At 42.2% G+C, this 11,804-nt stretch overlaps 1 protein-coding gene across 4 annotated transcripts in view; it reads right to left on the bottom strand.

Annotated features, from left to right (window-relative positions):
• Window positions 1-2,008: 2,008 nt before the first annotated feature.
• The window catches only part of arhgef37 (Rho guanine nucleotide exchange factor 37), a 66,786-nt gene continuing 56,990 nt past the window's right edge, over window positions 2,009-11,804 (bottom strand). For all 4 annotated transcript variants that reach the window (XM_008104658.3, XM_062970452.1, XM_062970451.1 and 1 more), the window contains 2 exons: window positions 5,975-6,147; window positions 2,009-5,268 (listed from right to left, as the gene is read on the bottom strand). In XM_008104658.3, the coding sequence (XP_008102865.1) occupies window positions 5,050-5,268; window positions 5,975-6,147 (392 nt within the window). In that variant the 3' untranslated portion in view covers window positions 2,009-5,049. The remainder of the gene's footprint in view (window positions 5,269-5,974; window positions 6,148-11,804) is intronic.

The raw sequence follows: 11,804 nt of genomic DNA, 5'->3' as shown, positions 1-11,804 counted from the left end.
GAACTGCTGGGAATTTCAGTTCAACAAGATCTGGAGGGCCACACAATTTCCATCCTTTATATTTTTGGCTTCTTTCAAAGAAAAATCATAAATATACCTGCACCCTACATTAGGTAATCCAGAGCAATAGCAGGTGCAGTGAGGGGAGGCTGCTCAAAAAAGCAGGCAACACGTATCATTTGTGCAAAATGTTTATGACTCCATATATAGGCACCATTTCTGTCCCGCCCCTTGTGCGTCCCACCTTCTTGCGTCTGCCTTGTACCCTCATGCCCGATCCATGGACTTTCCCCAACCTGGTGACCTTCAGATGTTTTTGCACCAACTCTCATCATCCACACATATAATTGTCATTCCATAGTGAGATTTGCAATAAAATATCCACCTGAGGAGCACTAAATTGTGGAAAATGGGGTCATTTTGTCTCTCTTCAATGATATCTTATCAGTTACAATATCAAAGAAGTAACTTTCCATACCAGGCTGAGTAACAGGGTCTGCTGCAACTGGCACTGCTGCTTTTTACAGCTTGCATTTTGTAGGATCTCAAGGGTATGTTCCTGTTTATTTGCCATTAAGTGCAAACCTACTTCTCTCTCATTATAGGGATGTATAAGAATGCTCAGAAAGTTAATTTTAAGTAACTGGTTACAGTTGCAGTTGCTGTTCTAAAGTCACATTAGGTGACATAAGTTTTTTTTAAAAAAGCAATCCTTTAATTCTCATTTTTCAACCGTAACTAAAACAGTTACTTTTAGTTAAATTAAAATCCCACAAAAGCAGCATGAAGTATATTGTAAACCAACGGCTGCACCCTTATTCTTCCATTACCACTCCTACAGCAATTAAACTATCAAGAATTCTACGCAATAAAAAGTGGTTATTGTTACTATTGATTTCTTTATTATGTAATCTATCAACATACATGGTGCTTTGCTCGGTTGGCGGGGACGAGGGAGCAGGCCTTTTCTATTGTTGCTCCCCGGATCTGGAATTCCCTTCCGGAGGAGATCCGGCAAGCACCCACCCTGGCTTCCTTCAAAAAGCTGCTTAAAACCTGGCTCTTCCGCTGAGCCTTTGGATAACCGAGCCCATAGCTATAGTAGTTGCACAGGCCACCTCTTTGACTTGAAACACTGCACTTTATTCCTCTGCCCCAAAGCATCTTAGAATATCACATTGCATTTTAGTTCTTGTGGTCCCTCCAGGCCATCCTCCATCCCAGTGGTCTTTTTTTCCCCTCTTTCTTTGCAGATTCATGTTATTTGAGTGATTATATTCCTTCTGCTTATGTGATTGTTTTAGTCAATTGTTATGTTTTGTTTTCGTTTCTAATTCTTATAGCGTTTTATAGTGTTTTCAGTGTTTTATTGTACAATGTTTTATGCTGATTTTATATTGGAAACCGCCCTGAGTCCCTTTTGGGAGAGAGGGCGGTATACAAATAAACTTTTACTTACTTACTTACTTACTTTGCAAGTAAAACAGTAAAAATACAATCAGCCCTATCAAAGGCTTACAATCTAAAATGTTATTCTTTGTTAAGTTATAGTTGCAATATAGTGGTGGTGGTGGTTATTATTATTATTATTATTATTATTATTATTATTATTATTATGTTTATTTATACCCTGCTTTTTCTCTCCACAAGGAGACTCAAAGTGGCTATATGGTTATACTTTTGTGATTGTAACAATAAATTTAGACGCATGTAACTTTTTATTTGTACCAAGTTACTTCCAAGTTGTGACAAGTTATTCACTGGAAATAAGTAGAAGTTGCCAAGTTGTAATGAAAGCTTGCTTTTATGAAACATTAAAAACAAGCCACAGTTTGGACCCTTTCATGCTCTGCTTTGTAAATCTTCACTCAAAGCTTAAGAGGAGTCCCAAATCGAATACTGCCAGGCATTTGCAAGAGACGGGTGAGGTTGCTGAGCCATCTGGTGGTAAAACTGTGAATGTGCTGACATATAATAATGGCACAGACAGGGAGAAGACTATTGAAAATAGAGGATCAATACTGTTTATTTCTCACAAATACTAATACATTGCAAAACAACATTTATAAATAAAAATAACTGAGCCTGAAACAGAAGAGGGAATCACCCTGTTAGATGTAAGCACAGGCATTGCAAGAAGTCTAGTTAGCTGTTCCTTGGTTCCTAGTAGCAAACCAAGGCCACAATTTCATAGGCGCATCAGCATCTACATGCTGTGGCATGTTGGAAATACCCTTTCTTGGGAAAACAGGGGAGGGTCAAGCATTTCAGATTCAATTCACACAATCAAGATTGCCCAGGCTGATGACTTCAGAATTGTTGAACACATTTTGAGGATCTTATTACCTCCAAGCTTCACACCAGCACAAAGAAGAAATTGCAATATAATCATAACTTTAAAAACAAAACAAGAACAAAAATCTGCTCTTGTCCCCTCATCTTACCAATCTTTCTCAAAGCAGAGAGGCAAGCTTTCTGTGTAACGAGATAAGGAGATAGAATGCTTTTCTCTTAAGGGTCAGTTACAACATAATGTTATCCAGTTCTTTTGGCCTCTGGTTGCATAAAACACCACATATCAAAGAGCTAATCCATGCATTTTTCAAGAGCTACACCTGAAGAGCTGCTGCTAAATTTTTAAACAATATAGCTCTATTGACAGACACATAGAGGAGCACTAATACAGCTACATGTTTTGCACAGTCTTGATCTTTCAAGCTCAATGGAGCCACCAATTTTCTATTCAGTTAACAAAGACTCTGACAAATACTCCCCTAGCCTCCATTTTCTTCCTTGTATCTTTTTTTAGTGGCATTAGAACTGGGAGGAGGGCGAAGGAAGACTGGAGAAATACAGGCTGTTGGTGTTAGGTTGCAGCAGTGTCTGCAGTTACCAGTGCAAGCAACAATGCTTGAGCTACGAAAGGATGGGATTCTACTGTAGCTGATTCTACTATAGCCATGTAAGCCTGCTGACTATTGCCGTGTGAGCCTGCTGAAGGTTTGAAATGTTCTCTTTCTCCACGTCTACAGACCTGGTTGTTTCATTTAACTGTGCAAATTGCTTAGTTTTGAAATCAATGTTTGCTGAAACATGTTGCACTGATCTCCTTTTCCGCACAGGAATCTTTATCCTTTCCATGTTATTTCTACCTCTGCTTTGTTAGCTGAGGTATACCTGGATGCTATGACTATCCTGAGATTATTGTGAGGACCTGGGTGTGAATGCAAAAAATAAGCATATTATTTTGACTGGTGGTACAATGTAGTGTTTTGAGCACTGAACTATGAATACGGATACCAAGGTTTGATTCCTCACTTGGCCATGGAAACTCCAAGTGATCTTGTGCAAGTGAGATGTTTTCAGTCCTATAAAACTTCATGATAGGTTGGTTAGCTTCAGAGTCATCAGAAAGGATGAAGACATGCAACAGCCTACTTTCAAACATAAATATGGAGCATGGTCATCTCAAAGCTACTGCTTCCTTCATTCTAATACTCCAAGGCCAGAACCCCACTGGGTGCCACCAGAGTGGAAAGACTCCACCATTGAGGCAGCCTCCTAGTAGCAGGAGCAGGGGGTAGAGCAATTTTCAAACATCAGACCAAGAATTCCACAGGCTGCTGCATCACCAGGGAATAACTTGCTTAAGAAGGCCTGGGTGGGTGAGATGTGCTAGTGTGATGACCTAAGAGCCTGATGTTGCCATACTTGTACTAGACCTCAATGTCTAGATCCTACTGCTGTCCCTTGAACTTTTATCAAAGTTTTTTCTGTATTTGTTCTTAGGTGTTTTTATTCATTTTTCCCAATTTCATTTTACATGCTGATTTTTCTCCTATGAGGTCGAGGCAGCTTTCTGTAGACCAGCAAAAGAAGTCAGAGATGCACACTTTTAATAGTCATGTTTAAAACTGTGCATGGCTTAACCTTCTAAAATTCTCCCTCATCCTCTTCCAGATCTGACCACATTTGTCTCACATAATACTTCCCTTCTTTATTCGCACAATTACCCTGCACATTAGGCTGGGCTGAGAGAGTATTAACTAATAACCTTCATGGCTGAAGTTGCAATTCAGCACCCTAAACCATACTACCATATTTTCCCTTGATCTTGGGAAGTACCTCACATATTATCTCTTTTTTACCATTTTTTTTCTTTACTTGAAGAAAGCATATTAAAAACACACAACAGGTTTCTATTCATGTTACAATATGTTGCATGGACCATCCATCAGTACTTCTTCCACAACCTCAATAATACTTTGTGGCCTCACCTTCCCATCCAGAGGTAGGCAACTAACTACCTATTGAAAAATAAAGCTATCAGGAACATCCCCAGCTTTGTTATTTCAATTACGCTTCAGGCAGTTCACTTTGTATATGACAGCATGGATACATATTAAATACATCTTCAATAGAGGTAGCAAAGAATGCAGCATTTATGTCTAGCTTATTAAATCTGGTTCATGAGCAGATGATGGCTGAATTTAGCAACTTGGAAAATGGACCACAAACATCAGGGCTTAACACAAAACTGCTTTCTCTGGCTATCAAGGAGCTGAAAGAAAAGAGAACAGACTTTTTACTAGCCTATGATTTGGATTTCTTTGTGTCAGTAGCCGACAATATGAGGGATTCTTCTGGAATGAATACACCAAGCTGCTACACATCTACTTCACTGGAGACATTTCACAAGGACCTTTGGCTTCTGAATCTCCATTAATTAAATAAACCCAGTGATGTAGAGATTCTCAAGTCTATTCCTCTATTAGATCATTTCCCAATTACAACTTAGGGGTGAAGCATGTCATTGGCACTAGGTCAGGAAAAAACAAAATTAAAATCAGACACCCACCACACTCCATGAGTGGTTCCACACACATGTGCCTTCATATTTTTCCCAAGAAATATACACTCTGAAACCCATCACTGGCACAGACTCATGCCAATCAACAGTTTCTTTCTTCACTTCATGACACAGGAGAAATTGAAGGGGCAAGAACATGAATAGTGCAACTGATGTCTGGAAAATAGGCTTACTGCACGCTATGTCTGCTGAGTTGGAAAGGGCCACACAGGGTTTGGGGCAGTAGGCACTGCCACCAAGAAGCTGGAAGGCACATAGCCCTTCTGTCCATTCACCTCCACCAAGCTCCACTCTTTGTTCCCCTTCTTGTCATGGGGTTCCAGGACATTGACTGGCTGGCCTGCCTGCAAAGTGACCTCATGACTGTTCCGGGCTGTAAATGCATATGCAGCTATTACCTAAGGGAAGGAGAGAGAGGAAGAAAGAAGCAGTTACAGTACAGCATAAGCCCATTAAAGATAAGTGATGAAACGGGCTGGCTCAAGATATTTTTTTTTTTTGCCTACGCCGAGGGAGCAAATGACTTCTCCTACATTCACCTGGACTGGTTGCTGAATCTGAATCTAATGCTAGTGGCTGGATAGTATCCCTGACAGCATTTGAGGGCAACAAGTATCTGATTTAGTGATAAGAGCAGGTTCTGTGTCACACACCACTTTGTTCTCTAATCTCCGCAGGTTAGGGCCTCCAAAAAAATACTTTATTTGTAACCTGCCCTATCTCCCCTGCTTTGGCTATAACTAGGTATCTGTATAGAATCATGCTATTTCACTATGTTAAAACTTGGTACCATGTGCAGAAGAAAGCATCATGAGGACCTCCTTTCCACTTTTATTGTTTCTTAAGGTAAGTTGCTATTTTTTAAAGCAAGTAGGCAAAATCTTGAAAACATATAGTAGATCAAACCCTGCTATAGTAGATCTTAGCTGATTATATTTTAGGAACCAAACTGTGAATGGGATTGGACAAGAAAACTGAGCAGATTTCAGTGTCAAATGCTGAATAATTGATTAAATATGTATATATTGGTTGCATTTATCCACAGTATGAAACAGAAAAGAAAGAAAATGACAACCATTGCTGAATAAAAGCTTTTCCACTCACATGTAAAGCTGGGGTATTGAAATTTACTGGTGGATTCATCAGTGGGGGTACGTTGTACGAATGATGTAACTTCTTGGCACCATCACTTTCAGTCCTCACTTCTGACCGAGGCTTTTGGTTTGGAACTACATGATACCGTTGGAGCTTTCCAGGGGAGACGTAGCCTCGTGGGCCTGCATGACACATAACACAGCAATGACCACACAATTCAGCAACTTCAATGCTTAATCTGAATCTCATCAGCAAGATGACAGTAATGACTAATGTAACAGCTACAGAAGGTTTTTTGGTGGATAAAATTAAAGGCTTGTTGGCTCCAGCCTCCTGTTTTTCACCATGGTCAACCAGTGAGCTCTGAATATCTCAGGAGGAGTGCTCTGAGAAATCCCATAACTGACAAACTGGCCAAAGTTCCCAGAATCCCCCAGCCAACATGACCACTGCCAATTCTAGTGGGGTGGAATTGTAGGACAAAAATGCAACTTTCCCAGACTTTCATTGTGCCATAAACATGTATATCAAAAAGCCAAAGAGTCTTCCTAAAAAAACACTAACCTGGAAATGAGTGAATATGACAAACTAAATTTCCCTTAAGCCCTCATTTTGTCTACTGTTAATGCATCTCCTTTGCCCACTGGATTTAGTTTACTGTAAAAGTTTCTTTTCTTATTTTATTTGTTTACACAAACATGAATATGCATTTTACTGAATTCTGCAACCAATACTCATTCTATATACATTTCAATGTACACATCTTTGTCTGTACACTTAAAATATGCCAGTTTAAGGACATCTTTCTAGTAAGTGTTTATATGCATTTTCCACAATATGTGCACTTCAAAACAACTCATCTTTCAAATGTATATAGCCTACATCTAAACGTTTTGAAATGTATGCATATTTACATGTCTTTCTTTTAAAGAACTGCATCAAAAACATTAATGTGCAGTTCTGGAAGTCTAAATTCTGGTTTGTGTTTAAGTCTGGGAAGTGCAAATTTAATTAATTTCACAATGAAAAGTGTACTAGTTAAACGTTTCACCTATCTCTGTTAAAAGGCCAACTAGTACAACTAATATGATACACATGGGAAGCTCACAGCAGCAGGCTAAATAATCTAAAAGGCACCAGAACCTATCTGATCCTGGAAACTAAGCAGGGTGAGCTCTGGTTAGTACTTGGATGGAAGACCACCAATGAATATCAGGTGCTATAGACTACATTTCAGATGACAAAACTGGCAAAATTGCCGTTGAGTATTCCTTGTCCAAGAAAACCATTTGCAATTCATGGGATAACCGTAAGTCGAGAAACAAATTGGAGGCACATACACACACACACATACTCAAACAAGAAAGGGAGGAATGCAACTGCACAATCACACTTCCCACAGCTAGTTTTTAGAGGCTTGCCATTGTGTTGCTAAAATAATAATAATGTGATGCCTCATGGGCCTTGTAGTCCTGCTCCTAGTGCCATCGTGGCAGATGAAGACGAAAACATGGGGTTTTCGCCGGTTCAACAAGAGCCGGAGTCCTTTCACTTGCCGGATGTTGATGTTTGTACCCAAGAATTCAGTAAAACAGACCTTGGGCATTCCTCGCCTCCGTTCCCGAGGAGAGAATCTTATTGTGCTGACAGAGGAGTCAGGGAACAGACTCGGAGGAGTTTACGAATTGCTGCCAGACAACAGGCTGATTAGACCTGCTTCCCTTGGGAAATTCTAAGGAGTCTTGCATCTGGACAAAGTTGGGTTACGCTTCCCGTTCTCTAGGGAAAGAGATTGTTGGCGGGAAAACGAGACCCCAATATAGGTGCCTGATGCGGGAGAATCTTTGCGGAGTCAACAGAGCAGCTTCAGGAGTAAGATCGTGTGTGGACTTCGTAACCCCAGTTCCTTGCTTCCCGGATTAAGTAATCAAGACTTGCCTCGCTTGCTTTTAACCACGGACCTTGTTCTAAGAATCACTGTTTGCCTTGTATCCAGCCTTGTATCCAGCCTTGTTTCCAGCCTTGTTGTCAAGCTACCTAGGACTCCTGAGACTCAGACATTTCCCCACACTATTGCTTGGCAATAGTGTGTGTTTCGGTCAAGTGGATTAAAAACTTTGAACTCTAATATCATTTATTGGACAATACATTTTTGGACTATATTTGACCTCATTTGAAAGGTCTGCTTCTGAACTATATTCTTCACTTGTTTTTATTGCTTTTACACATTTCCTTAATAAAGATATTAGATAGAGATTGGCCTCCGTGTATGGTTCTTGGTGCCCTGCTGCCAGGGGTCTGACAAATAATAATAATAATTTTATTCTTATACCCCACCCCATCTCCCCGAAGGGACTCAGGGCGGCTCACACGGGGCCAAGCCCGGACACAACAATATAAAAGCAAAACAATAAAACAGATCAATCAACAATAAAAACATCAATCAGCAGTAAAAACAGTCATAAAAATCACATACAAAAATAAAATGATAAAATCGTGGATTGGATTCAAAGGATCTGGGCCAAAAGTGCAAAATATGTCGATGTCATCAGGGAAGGGTGGTTACCCAAGCTATCATAGCCATTAAAGTGCCAATACTGGGGAAGGCATACACAAGGGACTACTACTGGATAGGCAACAGGTCGATTCTACAGAGAAGATATATATCTATTACAATCACAAAGCAATGACAATAATCTAGCCTCCACAAATATGTAAGACTTTGTGAAATTTGTAATGACTTACACACTAGTTAGGGTTGAACTCGGATCCTGGCAAAATTTAACAAACCACAGTCGTGTTAAATATATATGCCATGCTGGCAACATATATGCAAAGACACAGATCAAAACACAAAACACCACTCAAGGAGGAGCCATGACATTCTTTTTTAGTTAGAGTTACCATATTTGATAAAGCAGACACAATTTATTAACTACACTGTTCTTCACTTATCGTGGGGGTTATTTTCCAGGATCACCCGCAATAAGTGAAAATCTGCGAAGTAGGGACACTATATTTATTCTATGTGTGGAGGAGAGCAAACCACAAACCACTTACTACAATGCAGTGTGTACTTTATTTTAGCAATTACAATATACAGTACACCAGCAGAGAAGAAGAATGGAAGCTAAATAACCCTTTTTTATTTCCAACCCTTCCCGCCTCTCCCTTTATTTCTCCCTTTCCCCCCTTCCAAAACCCTTTGCACACCGCAAAAACCTGTGAAACAGCAAAAATACCACGATAAATGTGTACATTAATATTAATTGAAAACCCAGAAACAGCGAGGGAGCGAAAAGTGAACCGTGAAGTAGCGAGGGAACACTGTATTTCAGTCCATCACTATAACACCTCCCACATTAAACAACCTTACTATGCAGGTTTTAGCTCTGAAAAAGAAGATATGTTTAGGGAAAGGAAGATGGACAGGTTGCTTACCTGTAACCGTGTTTCTTCGAGTGTACTCTGTGAATTCACACTAATGGAGAACGCTGCGCCTGCGCAGGCTCCAACGGATACTCTTCCAAGCTAAAGTTTGAAATTTGGCGGTAACCCCGCCCCTCTTCCCGGAGGGTATAAAGGGCGCCCTCCGCGCCTGCTCTCCAGTTCCTACGCCGCAAAGGCAGCGAGAAAGGGAGAGGTTTGCATGTGGGGAAGGAAGGGCGGGATTGTGTGAATTCACAGAGTACACTCGAAGAAACACGGTTACAGGTAAGCAACCTGTCCTTTTTCTTCGTGTACTCTGTGAATGCACACTAATGGAGACTAGCAAGCTGAGGTGTAGGTAGGTGGGATAGCAAACCCGATAACCAGTCTAGTGTCCAAACAACACATTTATTGAGCAGAAGGTGCAAAAACAAGCAAGTGCAACGGTCAAAGAAACGATGCAATAGCATATAGTGCAAAGAAACCGATCCTTGTTGTTAGGATCCAGAACACAATCACAACATTGTAAGTGAGCAATAGTCTGTAAGAAAATACAGAGGTAGGCATAAACTCATTCTCTGAAAACAGAGGGAGAAGTATTCAAAAAATACATTTCAGTGCAGTGGGTAAGTATAGTACACAAGCACTACGTTAAAGAACCCCTGAGCACATCGATTACAAACGGGGTGGATGACAACGGTCAGCTTGTAAGAAGGATAAACCCGAAAACTGGTTTTGAGTAAGGCAACAACATTAGGTAAGGCAGGAGGAAAGGACGGACCTGGCAAAGGCCGAGTCCTTGAGGTTCTTTGAGTCCATCCTGTAGTGTGAAACAAAGGTGGATGGAGTGGACCAGATAGCCGCTCGACAGATGGAGTCAAGAGGGACGCCCTTCAGGAAGGCCGTAGAGGTGGAAAGGCCCCTCGTAGATCTAGGGCGGATCGAAGAGGGGGGTTGGCGTTTGGCCAGCTGATAAGCGAGCTCGATGGTCTGAGCAATCCAGTGTGAGAGTCTTTGGGAAGAAAGTGGTTCGCCCAGTTTATGGGTAGCGTAAGCCACAAACAGTCTAGGTGACTTACGTATGTCCTTAGTCCTGTCCTTGTAGAAAAGGAGGGCTCTCCTGACATCGAGGAGATGGAGTTTCCGTTCCAGAGAAGAAGAAGGATTAGGGAAGAAAGCAGGAAGTATTATGTCCTGGTTCAGGTGAAAAGCAGAGACCACCTTAGGTAGGAAGGTGATGTCCGGGCGAAGGACAGCCCTGTCGTGGTGGAAACGGAGATAGGGTTCGTCCACCCGGAGAGCAGCCAGTTCCGAAGGCCTGCGCGCAGAGGTGATAGCGATAAGGAAGGCAGTCTTCCAAGAGAGAAGGTGAAGGTCTGCAGAGGCCATAGGTTCAAAGGGAGCTGAAGCTAGTTGAGAAAGGACGAGTTCGAGGCTCCATCCGGGAGTCGGAGGTTGAACTGGAGGGTGCAAGTTGTTGTAACCTCGAAGGAAGGTCTTAATGAGGTTGTTAGAAAAGAGAGAGGGTTGTCCCTGACGTTGGAAATGCCAGGAGAGAGCAGCGAGATAGGATTTTATCGAGGCCAGAGAAAGTTGACGATCCGCAAGGGAAAGTAGGAAGTCCATGACCAGCGGGATCGAAGTAGAGGCGGGATCGATGCGTCGGTCCCGAAGGAAAGTTTGGAATTTTGCCAGCTTGTAAGCATAGGCCTTCGATGTGGCCGGTTTGTGAGCGGCGCGAAGGATCGCCTGCAGGTCTGGGTGGAGAGAATTTAAGGAAGTATCCTCCAGGCAGTCAGGTGTAGGGACGGGATGTCGGGGTGGAGGACCTGTCCCTTCTGCGAAGATAGTAGATGAGGGAGAGTTGGGAGAGTGCGGGGAGGATCCGCACACATCCGGAGTAGCGTGGGATACCACGGCTGGCGTGGCCATGCAGGGGCGATCAGGATGGCCGATGTCGGTGTTAGATAGAGTCTCTCTATTACTCTCGAGATGAGAGGGAAGGGAGGAAAAAGATAGACGGGTTCGAGAGTCCAGTCGAGGAGAAACGCGTCTCCGAGACAGCCCGGAGTCGAGTTTGGAGGTAGTCTCGCTCCGAAGCGAGGAAGTTGAGCGTTCAAGGGGGAGGCAAAAAGGTCCAGAGCTGGCCAGCCCCAATCGTCGAAGACGGATTTCAGGATCTCGGGATCGAGACGCCACTCGTGGGGGGAGGTCGTTATTATGCTTAGAGAGTCTGCTAGAGTGTTTTGAGCCCCCGGAAGGTGAACTGCCGACAGAGTTATGTGTCTCGCTATGCACCATAGCCAAATGTCCATCGAGAGAGCCATGAGTTTTCTCGAGCCCGTACCCCCTTGTTTGTTGATGTAGTACATAGCTACTACGTTGTCCGTTTGGATTAGAACAGACTTGT

This window comes from Anolis carolinensis, chromosome 2 (assembly GCF_035594765.1).
Source record: "Anolis carolinensis isolate JA03-04 chromosome 2, rAnoCar3.1.pri, whole genome shotgun sequence".
Classification (NCBI taxonomy): domain Eukaryota; kingdom Metazoa; phylum Chordata; class Lepidosauria; order Squamata; family Dactyloidae; genus Anolis; species Anolis carolinensis.
Note: the sequence above shows the minus strand (reverse complement) of the source record. Positions and strands in the feature narration are given on the sequence as shown.